The sequence below is a fragment of the Schistocerca serialis genome, chromosome 4, assembly GCF_023864345.2.
Source record: "Schistocerca serialis cubense isolate TAMUIC-IGC-003099 chromosome 4, iqSchSeri2.2, whole genome shotgun sequence".
Taxonomy (NCBI): domain Eukaryota; kingdom Metazoa; phylum Arthropoda; class Insecta; order Orthoptera; family Acrididae; genus Schistocerca; species Schistocerca serialis.
In genome coordinates, this window is record NC_064641.1 from 675617915 (window position 1) to 675643983 (window position 26069).

General features: G+C 44.2%; 1 protein-coding gene across 2 annotated transcripts in view; it reads right to left on the reverse strand.

Moving 5' to 3' along the window:
* The window catches only part of LOC126473156 (receptor-type tyrosine-protein phosphatase N2), a 467189-nt gene that overhangs the window by 233783 nt on the left and 207337 nt on the right, over positions 1 to 26069 (reverse strand). For both annotated transcript variants that reach the window (XM_050100018.1, XM_050100017.1), the window contains exon 2: positions 6508 to 6561. In XM_050100018.1, the coding sequence (XP_049955975.1) occupies positions 6508 to 6561 (54 nt within the window). The remainder of the gene's footprint in view (positions 1 to 6507; positions 6562 to 26069) is intronic.

The window sequence follows — 26069 nt, forward strand, 5'->3', positions numbered from 1 at the left end:
GTACCTCCAACACCTCAACACCAGCTTGCAAGCAGTTGCTGCAGTACTACATGTAATCATCACATACACTGACTGAAAAAAGTAATGATGCAGCCATATGGGGAAGAGGAAACGAAATGAGACCTCACTGTTTCAGAGTGTACATGATCATATTCCAGTGATTACAAAATCGAGTCTAATTTACAAAGAATATGGCAGTATGAGTCCACTTATCAGTATGACGTTGCACCTAATCTGGCGTGGACGCACACACTGATTCGCTTCGGAATGGTATCATAGTGCCATTGTACCTTTTCCTGGCCCACAACCGTCGTAACTGGTCCTTGGTATCCTGGATACTGGGATGGAATGGGCACCCGCGCTGGTCCTACACACGTGCTAACTGCGACAGGTGCGGGGATTTCGATGGCCATGGGAGTGCATCAGCATCAAGCAGACAATTCGCAGAGGTCATGTGTGGTCGAGGATTGTCCTGTTGAAAACTGGCTCCGCATATTTTCGCATGAAAGGTAACACACGAAGGCGCTGAACGTCCGTGGCGTAACGTTCTACCGTGAGAGTTCCCTCAGTCACTACCCGCCGTGACCTAAAGTCATGCTCAGGAACACTCACTGAACCCTGGACGGATCACATCACCGCTTTAGCCTACCAAGTAACAACCATTCCAAAGTCTTCAGGCTTTCAACGAAGACCGTTTGTTTCCTACGAACAGCGGACACTTCAGTTGTTTGGTCCACCTGCGAACAGCGAGCGTGTCGACTGGAAACGCGGGGGCAAAGCGTCTTTGTTAGTGTGAGAATGCGGTGATCTCATCTGAGGCGTTAAGGTATTTGAACCCCGTGAGCCAATCGGAACGCCCGGCGGTAGCTTTGTCACGCGGCTCTTAAGCATACAAACAGAATCGTATTCTGCCTCTTGGCGGGTCTTTGGTTGGTGGGCGAGGCGCGATGACTTCTTCCGTCGTCGTTTGTAGTACACCATATTAAGCAGTTATTCTGATCTTTGTCTGCAGTACAAGATGGAAGGTTCTGGGCAGCACACTTGTATGCAACATGGTGAGTTGTATGTTGCTCACCTATTGCGTTTAGTTTCGTTTTCACATAAGTTTTGTGAATTATCGGTATTGTAATTTCGTGTGCGAAACGCGGGTCTTTTTTGGAGCTAGGGCATTTATATAGCACATGTGGTTCCGAATCCATTTCAATGACAGACATCCTAAACCTCAACGACTTACGCGCAGCTTATCTTACCTTAAATGAGATATTTATTCCACATGGAATATTATTTTTGTAATGTGGTTTTGGGTTACTGTACAGACCGATTTTAAAGTCATTCTGTTTCAGTGTGTGAACACGGCCATCTTGGATGAATTGCGTACTTGGTTCCGTTCTCATTTACAGCTTCAGTCAATTTAATTTACCTATAAATTCATTATTTGCCTCATTCAGAAACTTCCCTTACCTTACGGCATCCAGATTAGGATTTTGAATGAAGACGCTCAATGAGTTCATATAATTCAGCCTGGTGTACGAGGGACGCAGTGCACTAGCGAGTTTTCTTTGAACTTATCTTTCGCAATTTATTTGCAGATCATAAAGTGAGTTTGATGCTGTTGCAATTTTCTCCGAGACCTTGCTGATGCAGCAGAATTTTGCATTCAAAATTCTGGCTGTTATACCGATTGTTAATGTTATACCCGTTATTAATGTACCAGCATTTCACATTTGCAGTGACTTTTCTCGCGCTTACATTAACCCGTGATCTTGCAAATTTAATTATATGTGTTACCTAGGCAAAAGAGAATTTCATTACTCTATGTTATTTATTTCATGGTGTTGGTATTTTCTTTTCCATCAGTGTATAAGTACTTTCAGGGTTTCAGAAGACGTATGCACGAAAACTAAAAGACATACGTTAAAAATACTTGTATCAGTGGATAAAGCATCTCCCCAAGTTTCGATTCGTAATACGCGCCGTGACGTAGTTGCACTAGGGGACAGGTATGGCCAGGCTTGTCAGACAGAACACGTAGACTAATCTCCGCTCTGTATTGCCGCAGATAGGCAACCCAATGGACAGAGTTCCAAAGCAGGCTGCTGCCGCACCTTCCCGGGCAATTTGTGTCAGCAACTTAAATAAATTGTGCGCACATATTGAACTTCTCTGTGTATCAGATGGTGCTCATACTGGGCACCTTAATGTGAGTTAAAAGCTTGGAGAAATGATCTGTCCACTAATATTAGTTTATTTTTTGCATATCTAGTAGTTTTCGCTTAGTCGTCTACTGAAACCTATGAGGTATCAGTACTTATACGCTGAATTGACAAAAGTTGTGGGATAGCGATATACACATATACAGATGGCAGTAGTATCGCGTACACAAGGTATAAAAGGTCAGTGCATTGGCGGAGCTCTCATTTGTATTCCCGCAATTCACGTGAAAAGGTTTCCAACGCGATTATGGCTAACCGACGGGGAATTGAAAGACTTTCAACGCGGAATGATAGTTGCAGCTGAACGCATGGGACATTCCATTACGGAAATCGTGGGGATTTCAATATTCCGAGATCCAGTGTCAAGAGCGTGCCGGGAAAATAGAATATCAGGCATCACCTCTCTTCACGGACAACACAGTGGCCGGCGGCCATCACTTAACGATCGAGAGCAGCGGCCTTTGCGTAGAGTTGTAAGTGCTAACAGACAAGCAACACTGCGTGAAATAACCGCAGAAATCAATGAGGGATGTACGACGAACGTATCCGTTAGGACAGTGGAGCGACATTTGCCGTTAAAGAGCAACGGCAGTAGACGACCGACGCGAGTGCCTTTGCTGACAGCACGACACCGCCTGCAGCGCCTCTCCTGGACTGTTGACCATTTCGCTGGGACCCTAGACGACTGGAAAACAGTGGCCTGGTCAGATGAGTCCCGATTTCAGTTGGTAAGAACTAATGGTAGGGTTCGAGTGTGGCGCAGACCCCATAAAGCCATTGACCCAATTTGTCAACAAGGCTCCGTTCAAGCTGGCAGTGGCTTCATGACCGTGTGGGCTGTGTCTATGTGAAATGGATTTGGTTCCTGTTTATGTTTGACTACTTGGAGACCATTTGCACCCATTCATTAACCTCATGTTCCAAAACAACGATAGAATTTTTATGGGTGACCATGCTCCATGCCACGGCGCCACAACGATTCACGCATGGTTCGAAGAACATTTTGGATAATTCGAGCGAATGGTTTGGCCACCCAGATCGCCCGAAGTGAAACCCATCGATAACTTATAGAACAGAATCGAGAAGTCAGTTCGTGCATAAAATCCTGCACCGGCAACACTTTCGCAATTATGGACGGTTACATGGCTCAAACGTCCAACGACATGTTAAGTCCATGCCACGTCAAGTTGTTGCACTAGGTCGGGCAAAAGGAGGTCCAACACGATATTAGGAGGTACCCATGATTTTTGTCACCTTAGTGTATGTCTGTGTTGTAGGGCACCTTACGATACTCCAGAATTATCATGGAAGATGTATTCTTACTTGGGTTAGATAGAGCAGCAATCAGTCGTAGAATTAAGTTGCTTTAATATGACGTTTATAGTCACAACGCAGATCAGAGTTCGATCTGTGTCAGGTCATTATCAATGCAGTGCGGAATTGTAGCAGTTGTTCGTGCTCAAGTGAATGCTTACGCCAATTATGGGTGTAAGCATTCACTTGAGCACGAACAACTGCTACAATTCCGCACTGCTTTGATAATGACCTGACACAGGTCGAAATCTGACCTGCGTTGTGACTATAAATGTCATATTAAAGCAACTTAATTCTACGACTGATTGCTGCTCTATCTAACCCAATATAACCACAGTCGCTGCGTGCACCCACCCCATGGAGGGCAACCTGATGGTTTTCTTACTTGCTGCAGGATTTACGAGTGCCTGCACTATTCTGTTAGATGTGTTGTTAGTAAATGTCACATTGATTCTAGAGACTTACATGTTTACGATTGGTAAACCGAGTCACCCTCAGTGCCGGCCGCGGTGGCCGAGCGGTTGTAGGCGCTTCAGTCCGGAACCGAGCGACTGCTACGGTCGCATGTTCGAATCCTGCCTCGGGCATGGATGTGTGTGATGTCCTCAGGTTAGTTAGGTTTAAGTAGTTCTAAGTTCTAGGGGACTGATGACCTCAGATGTTAAGTTCCATAGTGCTCAGAGCCATTTGAACCATCACCCTCAGTCGGCGATATGTTTAAATAGTGTGTACTTGCAGTCACTTCCTCCCTTACAGATAACACTATTACTTTGTCACCAAAGAGCTATGCACTCACTTCTCAGTAACAGTATGTCAGAGGCTTGATACGTAATGGTGATCTTTAACGAAAGTAAAGAGTAACGAATACTTTGCATTAGGTTTTGACTGGGCAGTACCAAGCGCATGCGATTGAGAGTATAGTCGTTGTTGACGAATAAACAGTTTCTCTATTACGGAGGGCGGAACAAGGAACACAGTGATTAGAGATGACAAATATAATTGGGTAATGGAACTACACAATAAGAGGAGATGATAGAAACAAGACTTCGTGAATCAGAATGAATTTTCACTTAAATGCAAAGACGCTCTGATTTGAAACTTCCGGACTGTGTGCTAGACCGGGACTCTAACCTCGACCTTTGCCTTTGGCGGGGAAATGCTCTAAAGACTGAAGTTCTGTGAAGTCTGCAAGGTAGAAGAAGAGGCACTGGCGGAAGTCAAGGTATGAGAGTGGGTGCTGAGTCGTGCTTGTTTAACTTAGCCGGTAGAGCACTTGTCTGCGAAAGGGAAATGTCCCAGTTTCGATTCCCTGCTCGGCACACAGTTTTAATCTGCTACGTTTCAAGGTTGGAGAACATTAACACTTTTCTGGAGAAATTAGGCCAACTGCAAATGTCGACGCAGCAGAAAAAGTTGATAGGGGAGACTCATCCTTACCTTTGCTTTTTACGAACTCATAATGAACAAATGTCCAAGAACTGATGAAGTACCGGCGGAACTCTTTCGCATCAGGTCAAATGGCGGAACAGAAGCCATAAAGATCGTGAGTAAAACCTACGAAACTGGGGAAGTTCAGACTTTGCAAATCGTGTAATTGCTACACTTCCAACGAAAGCAAGAGCGAATACCGCACAGTCGCACCAGTATCACATGTATCTAAGGGTGCACCGAGCTTGGGGAACGGCAGGACAGTTTTCGTCATAAACACTCACATACATGAAAAGTAGTTTTTGTTTTAAATTACCCAGATTACATTCAACTAGTGTTTGACAATGAGAGTACTTAGCGACTTCCAACAAACCTGACACACAATTTCAAACCTTTTCTAAACTTTTTCTAGATTACATCCTTAATGTCAAAATATTAACGCATTAACTCATTTGCAAAGTAATGAGACATTTGGAAGTGTTTTATACACTGCAAAAATGGTTCAAATGGCTCTAAGTACTATGGGACTTAACATCTGAGGTCATCAGTCCCCTAGACTTAGAACTATTTAAATCTAACTAACCTAAGGACATCACACATATGCATGCCCGAGGCAGGATTCGAATCTGCGTCTGTAGCAGCAGCGCGGTTCCGGACTGAAGCGCCTAGAACCGCTCGGCCACAACGGGCGGCTATACATTGCAGTTCGATTCTTTAAGGAATTGGAGATTTACTGACCCATTATAAAGTCTCAGACCTTTACAATTGTGTAGAGTCACACAAAGCTGCTTAAGTATGGTCCACAGGAAAATTAACCACTGACAGTAAAATAGGAAGTGACTGAATATATCACCGATTCCTTCACGTTAGAATAAACTTTTCATAAATAAACGTTTTCTCATTTGTAGAGTGTTCCGAAGGAAAAATATCCATCAATTTTTTATCTTTTTCCTATCGATAAAGCCCTCGTAATCCCTAAACTAATGCTTTTGCTTCTGCGGGAGCTGTTGTTATTCTTATTTCATCTTTACACTGTCTGCAGAAGCAATACGTAGAGCCTGAGTAATTTTCACAGTTTCTGCTGCGAAAGGTGGAATTTTTCTAAGATATTAGACGTTCTTATCGAATGTCAGACAGTTGAAACGTTTCAATATATCAGGTACACTCTACAACAAAACAAACAAGTTTGTGACCATATGAGTTGCTCTCGTTTCATTGTAGGCTGTACAAGTATTTTGTAATTAATCTCTTTCGTGGACAAACCGTAATTTCTTAGTATTCTACCAATACATGAAAGGTACTATTTATTTTACCGACGGTTGTAAGTATGTGATTATTCTATTTCGTATTCCCAGTTATTATTCCCATTCAGCTTTGTAGCTCGATCGATCCATTACGACTCATAAATCTGATAGTGAAAAACTAGATCTTTTATGAGATTGTGAAGTGCACGACTGCATTAAATCCTAGCTGCTAATGTGTGCGAGACGTGCTGTAGAATACGAAATTTTGATCTGAGATAATTTCATTGTTTGCAAGACTGATTACTTACCATCAAAACACCATTCAGATGGATCATCACACACCCCGGGGCTGAACATGCAACCTAAAACAGAAAAGAGAAAAAGAGTCAGTATTTATTCCTGATGTTACTATTTGCGTTCCAAAATTTATAGAAATCTTTGCACTATGCAGTGATATTACAGTAGCTCTTGTGAATACATCAATTAGCTACCAAATTAGTTTCCATTCTCTTGTTGGCGCGATATTGATGTCGTCATTATTTTGTTGCATTTATTGCTATGGCTGTGATACATATTAACAAAAAAGAAAAAAAAAAGAGTCACCAGGGAGTGATTATCCGAATGGGACGGAAATCGGTAGATGTGATGTACATGTACAGACAAACAATTGATTACAATTTCAGAAAAATTGGATAATTTATTCAAGAGGAAGAACGTTACAAATAGAGGAAGTCAATAACGCGTTGCTCCACTTCTGTGTCCTTATGCAGGCAGTTATTCAGCTTGGCGTTGATTGACAGAGCAGGTGGCTGTTCTTCTACGGGATATCGTACCAAATTCTGTCCAGCTGTAGATTGCCAGATCCTGAGCTGGTTGTAGGGCCCTGTCCATAATGCACCAAACGTTCTCAATTGGGAGAGATCCGGCGAACTAGCCGGCCACGGCAGATTTTGGCAAGCAGAAAGACGATCAGTAGAAACTGCCGCCGTTTGGGGCGGGGATTATTTTGGTGTAATGTAAGTCCACTGTGGTTTGTCATGAAGGACAACGAAACAAAGCATGTAATATCGTCGACATATTGGTGTGCTGTAAAGGTGCCAAGGATGAGAATGGTTCCTGATAAAAAACGAAATGGTACCCCAGACCATCACTCCTGGCTATGGGGCAGTATGGCAAGCGACAGCCCAGTTGGTATAGCACCACTGTCCAGGGCGTCTCCAGATTGTCTTCCTGGTCATTGTGGCTCACTTCGAAGCGGGACTCATCACTGAAGACAATTCTACTCCAATCAATGAGATTCCAGGCCGAAGCACCTGAATCTACTATAGGTTGTACCCTGGACTTTGAATTTTATGTCTGATACTTATCCACTCGAATGAATTCATACAATCAATAATTGTTTACACCTCCGTCCGTGAGTGGACTGTGAAGAGACTTTAACGCAGTGTACAATAAATGCAACCTTACGAGCAACTCTATTGCGACTGAAAGACAATTCCGTTTCCCAACTTGGCTATATCACAATCACTTGCTCCACACGACCAGCTGATTTCGGCGACGTGCCATTTTCAAGTGCTTACATGACATGTACGTCTGTCACCTAACTTCTGTCTGTCTATCTTCCTCCATTTATCTTTTATATTAGCTATATTTAGTGTGCAGCCGGCCGCGGTGGTCTAGCGGTTCTGGCGCTGCAGTCGCAGGTTCGAATCCTGCCTCGGGCATGGGTGTGTGTGATGTCCTTAGGTTGGTTAGGTTTAAATAGTTCTAAGTTCTAGGGGACTTATGACCTAAAATGTTGAGTCCCATAGTGCTCAGAGCCATTTGAACCATTTAATGTGCAGCAGCATAAATCAAAATTGCATCAACCGATAAGTAGAGCATTGCTCGTAAATGTTGGTGGATTCGTGAGCGTCTTAAAGAAGGAAACAGACTTGGGCACGATCTCCTTGACACCTTAAAAACAGAAGATGGATTGGAATTCAACGAACCATGTGGATGACTCGAGAAATTTCGAAAGACTTCTAAGACGGTTGGGGGCCCATTTAAATAGAGACGTCAGTTTCAGACTGTCACTTTCTGTTTCCTTTATATTTGCAATCTCAATTCGGATTCATAATGAATTGCACATTCGTCGAAGAGCGGGAAGCGAGTTACTTAACTTCGAAGTATCATGAGCAATCGTTTGAGAGCAATTGCACAGCAAAAAAAAAAAAACCACGTGAATCCGAAATCTATGGTTTTTAGTTTGTCAGGCAAAAAGGAAAATGTTTTTCGACAAATTACGGCAAAATCGGCAAGGAACGTGGCATTGATTCGTTTACTTAAAGAGAGTTGTTTTAACAGCCCAGCAGATGACTCTTCTCTCAGCTTTCTGCTTTCCTTGAATCAAATCTAGATGTGAACACCATTCTCTGAGTGGCAGGGCCTAAAAAGTCTGACGCATAGAATTTACGGTAAAATACTGCGACAATGAGTCTGAAGAATGAATAATTACGCAGTGACGTTTACAAGAGAAATGCTGGCACGGGCTACATATACAGATCAGGAGTGTTTTTTTTATTATTATTATTTAGCGCCATTGGTGGCCTTCGGACATGGTGCACTCAGCCAGTCTCCGATACACGATAAGCTACAAATTGAAGTATATACCCAATATCTTTCTCTCTGTCTGTCCGTCTCTCTCTCTCTCTCTCTCTCTCTCTCTCTCTCTCTCTCTCTCTCTCTCTCTCTCTCACACACACACACACACACATGTACACTCATCATTCACAAAGAATATTTACATTGGTTGTAAAGATATTAATTAAATCATAATGTGTTCGCACCATGGTCACGAGACGTCACTCCAAACGTAAGTTAAATAAGGAACATATAATTTTCACGCCTCCTGAGCGCAATCCTGGAGCGAGCTGCTTCAGTTTATTAAGGTATATGGAAGTCATGACATTCAGTCACCCAACACTTTATCTGAATTTCAAGTACAGTACTACGAAGTGCCCTGTAAACACATTTATCGTTACCCCAGACAAGTCGTCCGGCCGTAAGTAGCTGCGGGCAATCATCACCGATTCGACCTCATATTTTGAGGGGAAAAAAGCACACTTGAAAAATACCAGCCCCAGCAATCGGCTCAGTGCGAAAATTTAGGCCGTAATTCTGCTAGTACCCATACGATCTTTCAAATATACAGCATTTAAATTTTTCTCCCACCGGTTCTTTGTCACTCACTCCGCCCTAATGCAGACGCCTAAGGCTGAGCGCGAGGTACTGTCCAATGGAGTGAGTAAGAAATACTTCCATAACGTGCCTTGTTGTTTAGGTCAAAGTAGCTTATCACAAAGGTTTCTTTGCTTTGAACATTTTTATGTTGTGATTCACAAATGCAGTGTAAATTAATGAAACGAATGAGTGTGTCAATTAAGAAGCAGCGGAGGTCTATTTCACTACTAACTCCATTGTTATGCGTTATTTTCTTTGGATTTTAAAGCTGACAATATTAAAGTGAACACATATGCAAGAGATGCTTTACCCGCTAACGTGATTGCTATGATTAAATTGCAAATCGAAAATAATTATCTTCATTTCATAATAATTATTCAGTTACTTAGATTCACTATTTTTCTATTCAGGTGTATATAATAATACTCAACATACGTGTTCGTGAGGTTGACATATTATGTGTCCTGGTCACATTAAGTACCTACTTTTGGCGAAGATTAACATGCGTTCTTGAACAAGATTTCATAAAACATTTGGCAGATGTATCCACCTCCTCCCTCCTCTTCTCTCCCCTTCAGCATTCCATGAATAGAAAGGCTCTGGCTAATACTATGTTGTACACTTCGCGCTAGGGCTTCAGACGGCTGCAGTGCGGAGGAGCGACTGACAAACAACTCGTGCTCGTGAAATTTAAAAGCCGTTCGTCAGAAGGTCGTAACTGCGTGCTACCAGAATTATGGAACAGATTTTCGCGCGGGATCGATTGCTGGGGCTGATGTCTTGCATGCCTGTAAGGGACAGTCAAATAAGAATGATACAGACGCAAAAAAAAGCACTATGGGACTTAACATCAGTCCCCTAGACTTAGAGCTACTTAAACCAAACTAACCTAAGGACATCACACACATCCATGCCCGAGGCAGGATTCGAACCTGCAATCGTAACAGCTGATGCGTCTAGAACCGCTCGGTCACAGCGGCCGGCCAGATGCAAAACAGTAAGAGAAATATTCATTATTCCAAAAGTAATCGCCATTACTGCTAATACAGCTATCGCACTGCGAGACAGGACGTTTAACGCCTTTATCGAAAAATGTTTTCGGTTGCTTACGGAACGATATTGCCCGCCTACAAATTGCCACTGTTGTTTCGAGTACGCTGCAGAAGTTTCGCTGGGTAGCTGTTACACATCCTTCATGCACACTCGACCTCTCCTCATGCGACTTCCATACTTTTGGAAGTCTGAAGAAAGACTTTCGCGGCAGTCGATTTACTCTCCTGGGTACAATAATTGTTTCGTAGGCAGTCGTAAACATTTTTCCATGGGCGCATTGACCGTCTTGTCTGAGATGATTATATGAACAGTTATGGCAATTACTTTTGAAATAAAAAACAGTGAACGTATTTTTTCCCGATCTTTCTCTTTTTCATTTGAGTGTCGTTATACGGGGTGTTCAAAAAGTCTCTCCGCAGTGCTATACGATTGTTAGCTGCGCGTGCCGTATGATTTTCCGCCTGCCTGGGTTACTTCCCTTCAAGTGAACTCTCCCAACATTCCACGGTTTCGTTTATCTCAGTAAAAATGAATATTCAGTAAATAATAACGTGTATTTCACTGAGTTTCATTTCGGTATATTCACTGCGGCATACGGCACGCGCGGCTGACAATCATATGGCTCTGTGGAGAGAGTTCTTGAACAACCCGTACTTTATTCTCCTTGAAGTATGAGGTCGGGTTGGTGATGTTTGCTTGTTAGTACTACCCGTGTTGAGCAGGGCGGGTCGCTAGTTTAAATTATAATTCCGGTCGTAGCAGACTCGAACGAAACTAACGTTCTCCGGTCCGAGTGGCCGAGTGGTTCTAGGCACTACACTCTGGAACCGCGCGACCGCTACGGTCGCAGGTCCGAATCCTGCCTCGGGCATGGATGTGTGTCATGTCCTTGGGTTAGTTAGGTTTAAATAGTTCTAAGTTCTAGGGGACTGATGACCTCAGAAGTTAAGTCCCATAGTGCTCAGAGCCATTCGAACCATTTTTGAAACTAACGTTCCGTACCCGTCAATGGTTTAAATATCACTCATGAGTAAGCACTTCAAAATGGCACATAGCTGGAACCAGCTAAATGTCTGAAATAAATGAGTGTCTAAAGCTAGGTTGAAAATGGATTTATCTTTTCGTAAATTTGTGACTGTGGCATCCGATACCAAAGAAATGATAGCGATTTGCAGAATTTGTGAACTTTTTATTTTATCTGCTTCAAGAACCTTACTTAAGTGGAAACAGATAGTAAAAAAATGTAAATGTCGTGTGACTAGGGCCTCCCGTTGGGTAGACCGTTCGCCGGGTGCAAGTCTTTCGATTTGACGCCACTTCGGCGACTTGTGCATCGATGGGGATGTAAGGATGATGATTAGGACAACGCAACACCCAGTCCCTGAGAGGAGAAATTCTCTGACCCAGCGGGGAATCGAACCCGGGCCCTTAGGATTGACATTCTGTCGCGCTGTCCACTCAGCTACCGGGGGCGGAAGAAATAGATAGTGAAAGAAAGAATAAAAAATAGTAGCGCAGATCTAGCAAAGGTACTACATGAAACGTCATATCCTTAGATAGTGTAGGTGGACTGCACGTACAGGTTGAGAAGGGGTAAGGAAAGGAGAATCTGCGACAGAGAGCAGCGGTCGCCTGCTTTGTCCGAAAGCTTTCGTTATAATTACCGTCTCGAAGGCAGTAATATCCGTTAAAAGCAGCTCCGGGGCCAGAACAAATGGGAACAAAAGGCGGAAGCAGTGATGCTGGCTGGCAAAGTGCCCACGAAGGACAGGGCAGGGCAGGTGGTGGGGGGCGGGGGGGGGGGGAGCGTTCTTGATGAGCTCCTGCGTCATCCCACCCCCCTATCCTCCACCCACCATCCCTTCCTGGAGCACCACATACTGCTCCGTGAGATTCCACTCTCCCACAGACCCACCGGGTCAACAAATTACGACAATCACCACTAGCGAGTGCCGACGGCTGAGAATTAGCACTTACTAACGGAAGAATTTCATCCCGTAAAAGTAGCAAGGGTAAAATACAGGGAGTGGACTTGTACAGGTTTTATGGGAGTCGGAGGACATGAAGGGCAAGCAGTAGGTCAATAGGAAGTGGACAGAGCTGTAGCCTACCCCAGTAATGTTATTCAATTCATATACTGAGCGAGTTGTGAGGGAAAACCAAGGAGAAATTTCAGAAGGGAATTACAGTTCCGGGAGAAGAAACAAAAACTTTGAGGTTGGCTGATGGTATTGTAATTCTGTCAAAGACGGCAATGGATGTGGAAAAGTAGCTGAACGGATTGGATAGTGTCTTGAAAATAGGTTATAAAAAGAACGTCAACAAAACTAAAACAACGGTAGTGGAATGTAGAAGAATTAAATCGGATGGTCTGAAGGAATTAGATTAAATAAAGGGACATTAAAAGCAGTGGATAAGTTTTTCTATTTGAGCACCAAAAGAAGTGATGATGCCAGAAATGGGTGGGATATAAAATGTAGACTGGCAACGCCAAGAAAAGCACTTCTGAAAACTAGTTAGTGTCGAATATAAATTTAAATCCTACCAAGTGATTGCTGGAAGTATTTGTACCGAGCGTAATCTTGTTTTTATACGAAACGTGGACGATAAACTGTTCAGATAAGAAGAGAATAGAAGAATGCTGAAGATCCGCTCTAATAACTAACTGAATCGAAATAATAGATAATGTATGGCAGAACCTGACGAAAAGCAGGGACCGGTTGACAGGTCACATCCTCAGGCGTCAAGTAATGGAGTAGGAGGTTGTTAGGGAGACCAACGCTCGCGGTCCAAATGGGTCCAAATGGTTCTGAGCACTATGGGACTTAACATCTGAGGTCATTAGTCCGCTAGAACTTAGAACTACTTAAACCTAACTAACCTAAGGACATCACACACATCCATGCCCGAGGCAGGATTCGAACCTGCGACCGTAGCGGTCGCGCGGTTCCAGACTGAAGCGCTTAGAACCGCTCGGCCACAATGGCCGGCGTTTCAAATGGATATAGGTTATGGTAGTTATGCAGAGATGAAGGGTCTTACACAGGACACATCAGCGTGGATGCATAGAACACCACAACAATAGAGGCAACCTATCTCTCATAGGTGTTTTTCCAGTCTATATCAATACTCCATAGGCTACATTGCGGTGTTCATTCCACGCCCCCCCTCCCCCACCCCCCAGCTCCTCACCAACCCACACCAACTGCAACCCGGTTCCCTTCGCAAATGGAGTGACGAAGGATGATTCGGTAAGCCGTGTCTGCTCGAATTTCTCTCACTTTACCATCATGCTCATTTCGCAGCATGCATGTTGGAGGAAGTAATATTTTTACTGACTTCTTAGAAATTTTAACATTAAACCATTGTGTTGTCGTTGCTCCTCAGCTCGTAAAGTTCGTAAATATTGGAAGAAACTCACATTTGAGGAAGTTCAAGAGCTGTTGATTCAATGAACCTTTAGTCACCTCTAGTTTCGATCAGCCGAGCGTCAAGAAGTACCTGTATAACAACGGAGAAAATGCGCGAGGTACCTTTGATCATCTATGAAAGCAAGAATACGTCTGAGAATTTTCACCACATATGTTTGCCTGAACGTATCTCAATTTTTCCTCAGCTGTTATACAGGCTCCTGCTGACGATCGGTTGATCGAAACTGGTAGTGATCTGCTTCATGAATAGCTCCTGGTGGACCTTAAAAATAACTTAGCCAACTTTTGATAAGAAATCTCCCCGTGACGCACAGTGCCTCTGTTACTTGAAGCTCCCTCCGTGGTTTCTAAACGAGTCACAGACGAGACGTGCTTCTCTTCTTTTTATGCAGACCATCTTCTCTGTTAATGCTACCCGCTACCTCACTAGCAATATTCAAGCATCACGGGGAAAGTGAGGTATGAGTTATTTATTTAGTGGGAAAATTAAATTTCCTTGCAGCTTCTCCATCTTGCAGCTATCCCATAAACAGGTTTCTTATGTCGTTACACTCTAATCAACTCCAGCTGCATATTGACAGATATTTTACCTTACTGCTTCCCGTGATTCAGCATCAATTGTGTAATCGACCAATAACAATAATTTGTCCACGTAAAGTAAAATTTAATTACACATAAATGACGAAAGTCATGGGGTAGCGATATGCACATATAAAGATGGTGTAGTATCGCGTAAACAAGGTATAAAAGGGCAGTGCATTGGCGGAGCTGTTATTTGTACTCAGGTGATTCATGCGAAAAGGTTTCCGACGTCGTTATGACTGCACGGCCGGAATTAACAGTCTCTGAATGCAGAATAATAGCTGGAGCTAGACGCAAGAGACATTCCATTTCGGAAATCGTTAGAGAATTCAGTATTCCGAGATCCATAGTGTCAGAATTTTCCGAGAATACCAAATTTCAGGTGTTACCTCTAAGGACAATGCTGTGGCCGGCGAACCTCACTTAACGACCGAGAGCGGCGACGTTTGCCTGAGGTTGTCAGTGCTAACATACAAGTAACAATGTGTGAAATAACAGCACCAATCAATGTGGGACGTACGACGAACGTATCCGTTAAATATGGCATCAATGGGCTACGACTGACGGGGGTTCCTTTGCTAACAGCACGATATCGCCTGAAGTGCCTCTCCTGGGCTCGTGACCATATCGGCTGGACCCTAGACGAAATCTGTGGCCTGGTCAGATGCGTCACGATTTCAGTTGGTAAGAGCTGACGGTATGGTTCGACTGTGGAGCAGTCCCAACGAAGCCATAGGTCCAGGTTGTCAACAAACACTTTGGAAACTGGTAGTCGCTCCATAATGGTATAGGCTGTGTTTACATGGAATGGACCAGTTCCTCAGGTCCAACAGAACCGATCAATGACTGGAAATGGCTATGTTCGGCTACCTGGAGACTATCTGCAGCCATTCATGGACTTCATGTTCCCAAACAACGATGGAATTTTGATGGGTGATGTCACCAAACCACAATTGTTCGCGAATGCTTTGAAGAACATTCTGAACAGCCCGCGCGAACGATTTTGCCTCCCAGATTGCCCGACATGAGTCGCATCGAAGATCTGTGAGACGTAATCGAGAAGTCAGTTAATGCACAAAATCCTGCACTGACAAGACATTCGGCTATACAGGCAGCATGGCTCAGTACTTCTGCAGGGGACTTCCATCGATTTGTTGATTTCGTAACACGCCCAGTTGCTGCTCAACGCCGGGCAAAAGGAGGCCCTGCACGATATTAGGAAGTATCCCATGACTTTTATCACCTCATTGTATGTTTATGGTCATATCTACACAGAGTGTCGTTCCTCTGCATTTCTTCCTGAATTTCGCTGAAATTTTCTGGCGTTACGATTTCCCGTTGCCTATGTAGTCGTACAACAGCATAATTCACAAACACCTTCCTAGAGTTTAAGACTTATGAACAGAGTCTCTTTTGCACTCCATATAGTGAATGACAACACTCCTACAATCCTGTGTTAGAATATGCCCGAAGCTACTTTGGCACACGACGATTTCGCTGCGTTTTTCATGATGCTAGCAAGCGCTACGACGCCATGCCTGCATAGAAGTTGAAGGACGCTAGTTATAAGGACTGTTGTGAATGTAGCACCTTGTGCAGGAAGGGCAGATAAAAAAGTTATCCTAAAAATGAGTCTACTTGGATATTTATCATCGTCAGCTGATGACGGCTCTGGTGGTCTAGTGGTAAAGCACGTGCCTGGGAACCTTCAACTCTCAACAATATGAGGAGTCGCCAGAAACGACACGTTATTAGGCTTCCACGATAAACTGTAGGTCCTCTTTGTCAGATTGGATAGATGCGGCAGGTTAGGGACACGTCTGTCGCCGAAATTGCGTCCAACTGAAAGACTTGCAGCGCGCCACTGGGCCATACAAAATTATTATATCGTCAGCAGATCGACGATAAATTTGAAATTTTCTCGTTTTCGCATATAGCTTTCGACTGTCCTTCCGAACGAGGTTTCCCTATCCAGAATTAATATAGATCCCCTTCTACGCCATCTCAGAATATTTGTATCACAATTTCGTAAATACTAAGTATATTATTGTCGGTTTGTAGTTGTACTCGATCTAATTCAGATAGTTTTGCATTCAGACCACGTTGAAAGTAATACGAAGAGAAACTTGTTTCAGATTTGATATTGCTTCCTAGAATAATTTGATAGCGAAAATAGTAGTAGATGGAAAAAAACTGTAGGTGTGTAAAAGCAGTAGAAAATGCAAAATATGTTAAGGAGATGGTGAGGTTAGCTATGCGGCGGATTAGTGAGCGCTAACAGGCGCGGTTTTTAGACGGTTTCCCACACTCATTTAGGCAAATACTGGGCTGGTTCCGAATCTCTGCTTAAGAAGATACGATCACACGCACACACACACACACACACACACACACACACACACACACACAAACACACACAACAAAGTTTACACTATTCACACACTCCACTCCCTTAGCTTAACCGACGACTGTAGTGAAGCCAGCCAAAAAATTGAAATAAAACAATTGTGCCAAATCATGAAAACCAACGGACCCTGAATGCTAGGAAAGAGAGAGTGTAGCACTGATCTGGCTCGGTAAATACACTGCAAGGTACATAAGTGTGTTTCGTAGAATAGTCATGTAAATGTAGATGTAGATGTGTAGATGGAAAGAGTGGCACGGGAAGGGAAGAAAGTGAAAGTTTGTAGTTCTTCAAGTGGTTTCCACAACTTTGCTCTCTTGCGCAGCCAAAAATGGCTCTGAGCACTATGGGACGTAACTTCTGAGGTCATCAGTCTGCGCAGCCAAATAGAATAACTAAAAACCATTCAAACTGGTTACGCGACAGTAGTTTATCGACGATATGGCGACTCAATACGTGATGACGGAATGAAGCATATGGTGTTTTGGGGGGTGGGGGGGAGGAGGGGAGGAGCTAGATGATTTTGGTAGGAAGGCCATTCGTGTGTTGGGGAATGATACGGGGTATTGTGTGAATGCGTGTGTGTGTGGTGTTTTGTGTGTGTGTATGTGTGTGTGTGTGTGTGTGTGTGTGTGTGTGTGTGTGTGGCGGGTCGCCGACAGCCGAGGCCGCAGGGTGTGGTGTGGATTGCTGGCGCCAGCAGCGGTCGATAGCAGCCTCACGTCCTAGCCGCTCCGCCAGCGCGTTTGCTGGTTCTCACTGTTGGCGCCAGTTTTCTTTGGGACCCCTCTCGCTTTTGCCGAGTTGGACATTTCAGGGCAAGGCATTATTCTGCTAAGATTATAGCGTCTAATCTCTTCCTCAGTTTTGATAGAAACGACATGGAGTTTAATTTTTCACTTGCAGATATGACCTATTTTGCGAAGACAGAGAAACAGCTCTATAATGGTCACAACATGCCGCACATATTGAGCATGCGAAACCCATAATGCATTGTCACGGGCGAGGTGACGCGGTGGTGACAAACTGGCCTCGATAAGTTTATTCATCTCGGGTGCCACAGGCACAAATTTATTGAAGGGCGATTCTATTTTACACATTGGATGCTACATAATCACTATTATTTACATTTCATTTGATTTGGCCGATAGCCATTTTTGTGAGTATTCCTATATTCTTAAAGAGACGGGCGGGAACAACGTCCTATGCTTGTCAACACTTTGAAATAACTCCCGCAGCAGTTTTAAAGTGTTTACAAGCACAGAACTATGTTGTCGCCCGTGTCTTTAAGAATATAGGAGTATTCACTTGAAAATGGCTAACGGCCGAAATCAGATGACAGTGTTGTAAATAACAGCAATTATACACTGAAGCGCCAAGGACTGGTATAGGTTCAAATGGTTCAAATGGCTCTGAGCACTATGGGACTTAACATCTGAGGTCATCAGTCCCCTAGACTTAGAACTATTTAAACCTAACTAACCTAAGGACATCACACACATCCATGCCCGAGGCAGGATTCGAACCTGCGACCGTAGCGGTCGCGCGATTTCGGACTGAAGCGCCTAGAACCGCTCGGCCACACCGGCCGCCAAACTGGTATAGGCATGCGTATTCAAATACAGACATGTAAATATGCAGAATACGGTGCGGTCGGCACATATTGACAGTCATAATCCCGCCTCAATACACAGATGGAATAGGACAGAAAACTGATAGTACTGGTAAGATGGCAAGAAGTAACCTCCACCATGAAATGTAAAATGGCTTTCTGAAATATGAGGTTAAACCGGTCTCGACCGACAAAACGTCGAAGATTAGTCAGGTATATTCGTATAAGGGACCCATCGTGTCTGCTGGCCCGTTACAGTGTACTTGCATTCCGTTTGATTTATTACCCCCACTTATCTTTGTTTCTGTACTGCAATGAAGATATCTGTACAAAACGAAAACGTCGACAGAATGTCCTCTGTGTCATTTTTGTAAACAAATGCTTTCCATTCACAGAAAATACTCACTGATTACAACAGTATTGCGAACTTCACCCTTCGCCCTCAAGTTTGTATTTAGTACTGCTCCGTTCTGTCTCGGGTATTTCCCACTAACGTTGGTTGTACTTTAACAGTGATGCACAGCAAAGCTGCCGACATCCACCTCGTGTGCGGGTTCACTGATTACAAAGGAACGGCGGTATGCTGAGGTGTTGTTGCAGCTACAGTAACTTTAACAGTATACCGGGCTGTCGCCTGCAGCTACTGCTACCCGGCAACACAGCTGTAACTGGCAGGTTGCTGCGTCACAGAACAACAGGCTCCACAAGCACAGGCACAGCGTGTCAACAACACGGGCTGGATTCTACTGGGTGGTTATAATTAAAAGTGCAGCAACCCACATAGGTCCAGCGTGAGCTGTAATTGCAGTAAGGTAGCGAAACTTGGTAGATATGCTAATGCGTTAATGCGGTACTGATTTAATCTGAAATAAAAAAAAATTAGTTCCAATTTTGGCCACGAGATGCAAATCAGGCCCTGTACAGCATCTCGACAACATCTCTGTGGCTCGTTTTGAACAAACTGCGTAAGCAGTGGTTAATGAAATCATCAAAATTATGTCTTTCTCACTTGTTTGAACTTTTCTGCCCTCGTCCTGCTCCTAATCCATTACATAGATAACATTTCTCTATGTCTTTCTTGTATTCACAGCGCCAGATTTGCATCTGGTGGCTAAAACTGGAAATAATTTTTTCCAGGGTAAATCGATTCTGCATTAACATATTAGCATGCCTACCAAGTTTCGCTGCCATACGATAATTACAATCCACACAGGACCACTGTGAGTAGCTCACTTTATTATAATCTACCGGTGCTTCAGAACAGCTGACGACCAAAACACATAGGTGCTTTTATGAGTTACCGTCCTGCAGCCGCAATGAGAAACATACGGAGTAGGCCTCATCACCCACCTTCAGTGTATCGCTGTTATAGTTGGAGTCACGAACGATGGCGGTCGAGTTTAGGCTTGTCCTGCACTCTTACGTCACGTATTCTCCGACAGCTAATGACCGCTCAGTAGTGTTTTGAGCGCTCTGCTCTGAAAGCCGTAGCTAATGTGAGCATTAACTGTGATCGTAGCCAGTTGTTTAGTAAATTTCGATTCCATTTGTTGCGAACTGTCACCGCTGATTGTGGGGGTAAGTGATAAATTCTGCATAATTTGTAGGATATAAGCTTTCTTCCAGGGGAAAACGTGCAAGCGCGTACCGCAACTGTCGCTTAGAATCGTCAACAATGCAATATCCGTCCGTGCCTCGAAGTGCGCGAACCGCCATCGTCCGTGGATCGGACTATATTGGCGCTACATTTGTAGACACTACCTCGCGTCTGGAGATCAAGTGTTTGCCAAGCACATATCTGGTATCCGTCTGCTGGGTGCGCACTCAAGACGCCGCTTGGCCGCTAGCAAGCAGCGCCAGTCGCCGCTCCAGTCGAGGATATACTCAGCGCTGTGACGAAGCTGTTCCAAATGCAGCTGCAAGCAAGGAGGATGATCACAGCAGCACTGCGAAGAGCTACCAGCAGCCGCAGCCGGAGCTTCCACCAAAGACTGTGCTCTGATACGGTATAAGTCGTTTGCTTTGATTCTGTGATAGCACCCAGTAACTGTCATCTTTGAATAATTTCAGTTTTGTCAGTCATCTGCGACGACAAAAAAAAAAGATGGAAATGAACGTATGGCATCGTTGGCCGGGAGGCCACATCTGGGGAAGTTCGGCCGCCAAGTGCAAGTCTTATTTCAGTCAACTCTACATTGGGCACCTTGCGCGCCGATGATGAGGGTGAATTGATGATGAGGACAACACAACACCCGGTCCCCGAGCGGAGAAAATCTCCAACCCCCCTGGGAATCGAACCCGGGTCCGCTTGCATAGGGGGCGAGCACGTTACCACTGAAATCAGGACAGAGCGGATCAGGTCGTGGAAAGGGGCCAAGGTCAATTACTGTTAGTTATACAAGAACAAATGGTTCAAATGGCTCTGAGCACTATGGGACTTAACATCTGAGGTCATCAGTCCCCTAGAACTTAGAACTACTTGAACCTAACTAACCTAAGGACATCACAAACATCCATGCCCGAGGCAGGATTCGAACCTGCGACCGTTGCGGTCGCGCGGTTCCAGACTGTAGCGCCTAGAGCTGCTCGGCCACTCCGGCCGGCTATACAAGAACGCACATATAGCTTTATTTCTCAAACCAATGCACAGTTTTCTCTTTAAAGCAACAAAGATTAATTCACGGCTGAGGGCCCAAGTTACTTCTCCAGAATAAGTTTAAATGATTGATTTTAAAACAACAGGATTTAGAATAACGGCTGAAGACCTTACATAAGTAAAATTACAATATCTTCTCGGCTTAAGGCCGAAATAATATTTCGGATCACCTAAGGAAATTCTTTAAAACCAAGCATTTACATATTCCGGTTAAAGGCCATATTAAAGAAAATTCAAGTTAATTCTTCGGCTGAAAGCCCAATTAAAAAAATTTTCTTTACATAATAAAAGAGAGGCTTTAAAGATAAGCCTTTACAAAGTACAACAGAAAAACATCTTAAGGAAACTTGAAGTATCTTGTCGGCTGAAGACCCAAACAATTACTCAAAAATAATTAAAGACAACCTTAACATAAACATTTACAGAACACGGTTCACGGCTGAAGGGCGTTTCAAGAATTCAAGATAATAAAGAGAAACCTTACAGACAAGGATTTATATATTAAAGACACAGATTCTGAAACAAAAGCGGCTGAAGGCCTAAATGCAGAGCAACAAGAATTTTAAATGCAACTGAAGGCCTAATCTTAAAGTTGTTATGAAGTTCGGCTGAAGGCCATATACTAAACATAAAACAGACAATATTAATACACGGCTTAAGGCCTGGCACAGTACCTGCGACTAAATAAAATGACAATCACAAACAACAAACAGTAGTGCTAAGACGTGTTCCAGGGTGTGGCCTGGGGAGGAAACTCTAACCACAGTTTAGGTGAGACAGACAGCCAAGCGTAACACTAAAAATCGGGTTGCAGCACGACCTACGGACGGCTGACGAACCAACCAACCACCTAATCAATTCCCTTCCACCCGATCAACAGCACGACAAGCAAAAGTACCAGCGAAGACGAGGATCGCAGCAGGATTATGTCTTATTTGGGTAGAAACACAGTCAAGGCACAATAAACACTCAAAGAGAAAAGGAGAACAACACCAAGCTGTCGAACTACACGCTGTGCTGGACAGCATCAACACGGCGAGGAAAACACACTGGCACAAAACTACGCTAACGACCAGGGCAGGTAACCGGAACGTTAACGGCCACAAGGCAGAAGATGTCGCTGGTGCACTTCACTAAAAAATTATAATCATATCAAAGGTTAAACACCATACAGGGAGACGGCTGCCAAAATTTTGTCACCTCCAACACACCATCAGATTGCTGTTTGTGGGGACAGCCCAGGATGCAACAACCAGCAGTCTACGAAGAGATGTCACAACGGCTGAGCTTTCATGACAGATTCACTGATTACTCAACTCCAGTATGCAGGTGCGGTGGGCGACGAACTTAGCAGTTCGCGCAGCTAGTGCCACACAACTGCGACCACGCATGCACACCTCCAGCGGCCCCGGCCTGATCACACCCTGCAGAGACTTCCTCGCTGCTCCGCCGCAACCGACCAACTGCCACACACACCATGACACGGGAATATAACTGCCACGCCAAACGAGTTACAGCAGTACTAGTGTCGATAAACGCTGCTGCTGCCACTGACGGAGGCAAGTGAGCAACTCGTTCAGATAGTAACTGAGGGAGGAGTAAGACGCCACTCGATGATGACAAATTGCCGAGAAGGAAAAACGGCATCAACGCGAGCCGATCACAACTCAACCACGCAGTTAAGCAGGCGGACATCGTCAACGAACTAATAATCTCATAGGCTCATAACTTCTTTTGCAAAATCAAACCGGGAAGATTACAATTTAGGTGCGCTAAAATTTTATGGAATTGTGTCTCCAAGGATATAGTTTGTAAATCTCATTTTCCATGATATTTTTCGTAATAAACAGATATTTATTAATACCACCTGGAAATCTTATTGCATATGTAGCTCCACTCTGGTCACCTCGGGTATTTTCACTGAAATAAAAGTAACTGGAGTAACGAATAGAGTAAAACATAATTACACCATTAATTCGTAACGGACCACCAGATATCACGCGCCTCTTGTAGCAAAATACTCATAAACTATCCCTGAACAATCAATGATGTTCTGTCGGAGGAGTTTACTTTCACATTGTGTATGTAGATGTAGATTAAAATTCCACAGAAAATCTACGCTAGAGGGTTGCTGCAAGAGTAAATTCTACTTCCGTATTCTGCAGTCCTATTCCATGAAGCATACGGTGTTGAAGAGCCCAAGGGGCAAATAGCAGCCCACGAAACGAGGTCGTTTCGACCTGCGGAGGTGGCTGACGACCTCTGTATCGGATTGGATTATAAAAGTCAAAGTCTTTCTCACACTATTTTATTATTAACTACAGGCCTACATGTCGCTGCTGTAATTTGTAGACATGATGAGGGCTGCAAAGCCGAAACCGGTTATCAATTTTAACAAAAGTAGCGTGTGATCAAGATTACGACTTTTATAATGTAACTGGCATTTGCCTCTCGGGAAATCGCGGATCGCCCGTGTCAGTCCGTTGAGCCTCGTCTGAACAGGAGCTAAAGGTGAGCTGCGGTGTGGCGTCACTAATGCGCGTAGGTAGATGTCGGCGTGGGCGCTTCTGCGGAAGCGGGCTGCTAAAAATTCCTCTCCTGCCGGACCTATCGGTAGCCGCGGTAAAAGCATGGACGCGAGGATCTGTCCGTGACACACGTCCCACGCCCTGAGATCTGCAGTTTCCAATCAGAAGCACGAGATGCATTACACTAAAATCAAGCCCACGCAATTCCTCTTCAGTTCTATAAACGCTTTTTCAGGCCTCTAGAGTAATTCTATTATTAAACCCCTGGTGGGAGCCTGGAAAGAAACAATATGCGTTGAAGTTTTCATGGCTTCAGGGACATCGAAAGGCGGACCGACAGCGACCGGAGACGGCTGTCACATCTTGTCAATGACAGACGGTCTCAAACTTGACCGGAATTACTGCAATGATTGGCTGAGCGGTTCTAGGCGCTACAGTCTGGAACCGCGCGACCGTTACGGTCGCAGGTTTGAATCCTGCCTCGGACATGGGTGTGTGTGATGTCCTTAGGTTAGTTAGGTTTAAGTAGTTCTAAGTTCTAGGGGACTGATGACCTCAGAAGTTAAGTCCCTTAGTGCTCAGAGCCATTTTTTTACTGCTGTGATTGAAAGCAGGTCCACCTCAACCAGTTTCCGTGCGGACGTTGCAACGGGAACTGAATGCAGTGGACATTTGGAGTCGGGTACTTCGCAGTAGGTCATTCCCCACAGTGGCATATAAATAGCATGTCGTCATTGGACGAAAGAACACAGTGGAGAGTAGCTGGACTGGAGGCGTGTAGTGCAGTCTGAGTATTCACAGTTTTTTCGTCTTTTGCTAATGATACAAGGCGCCAAGGACATCGGCGGCGCCGGCCGCGGTGCCCGAACGGTTCTAGGCGCTTCAGTCCGGAACCGCGCGACTGCTACCGTCGCAGGTTCGAATCCTGCCTCGGGAATGGATGTATCTGATGTCCTTAGGTTAGTTAGGTTCAAGTAGTTCTAAGTTCTAGGGGACTGATGACCTCAGATGTACCATAGTGCTCAGAGCCATTTCAACCATTTTTTAACACCGGCGGCTCAATGAGGGGCTTAACTTCCAGCGTGTTTCAGGTCAGAGGTAGTTCTGTGACGTATCGGGCTTCTTTTTCGTAGCATGAAATGGACCCGCTCATTCCGTGTACCATTTCCTTTCTTCGTACGATAGTGGGCAGCCTGTAACAGCTTAGAGATCCCAACCTGGCAGCTTCCGTTTTGAGGCCCACGCATCGCCGTCAGGCGTCGTATCGTCCTCTTCCGTATGGCGTCATTTGGATGTGGTATGGAGGTGCAGCACACCGTTCACCCTACCCCTGCCAGCTTTGCTGGGAACTGAAACTGGATCCTCTGCAGATACGCCGACCACTCGGCTACGGAGGTGAATCGAATTAATTTAAACGATACTGAAAGAACTGCGGATCATACCAGAAAGCCGAAGCCTATTAAAGTGCTGTAGTGTTCAAAGCAATCTACGGCTTAATAGACGCTGAACCTTTTTATGTCGATGAGACATGAACAGCATCCCATCAGTTCAGTGACTCACAGAAAACAGCTTTTCCCCTCTGTCATCTCCCGTGTGTCGCCCTTCTATCTGATGTGTTACTTTGTTTCATTTTATGATGTCATTATTCAATGAATTGTTATTTTACTTTCACTAATTGAAATTTCATTAATGTTGTTCGTTAATGTTATAACAGGCGTGATACTGAAACAGAAATAAAGATTAACACTTTAGCCTCTCCACACACACTAATCAAAACTAAACACCTTTCATGTCAAAAAAAACTTCGGAATAATTTGCAAGAATTTTCACGTGATAGCTCAACACTGGATGGACATAGTTTAGAGGTGGCAGTGCTATTTGATTTCCCTGCTCACGCTCATAACCGAAACCAAAATTTCGTAATAATTTCAGATTAATTAAAAAGGAATTATTATTTCTTGTGTTTGATAATGCGCAGCTGAAAATTCTAAGCTTATATCTGCAATCCACATCAAAATCTGTCCATAGTTTGGACCCTAGTCAATTTCAAACTTAGCGAAGCAGCCGAATTGATAGACGAACACGCAACCAAAGGTCGCCATGAGGTACAATGTAATGAGCAGACTAGATGACGTAAGTTGCTGATGGGTGCATAAGAGGTTCCATGTGGAGGTGCCATCGTGGCTTTTCGAACCATCTAAGAGGTTGGAATATATTTATACTTCTGGTTTAAACAGACGGTTAGAAACATTTTTCCATGTCAGCGACATATTATTTTGCAGCACCCTCCCTCCCCGCCTCTCCTCCGAGAATAACTGTCTTTCCTTGGCCTGTTGGTAAGCAACACACAGACATTCCTCTCTAACAGTCTCTAACAGAATT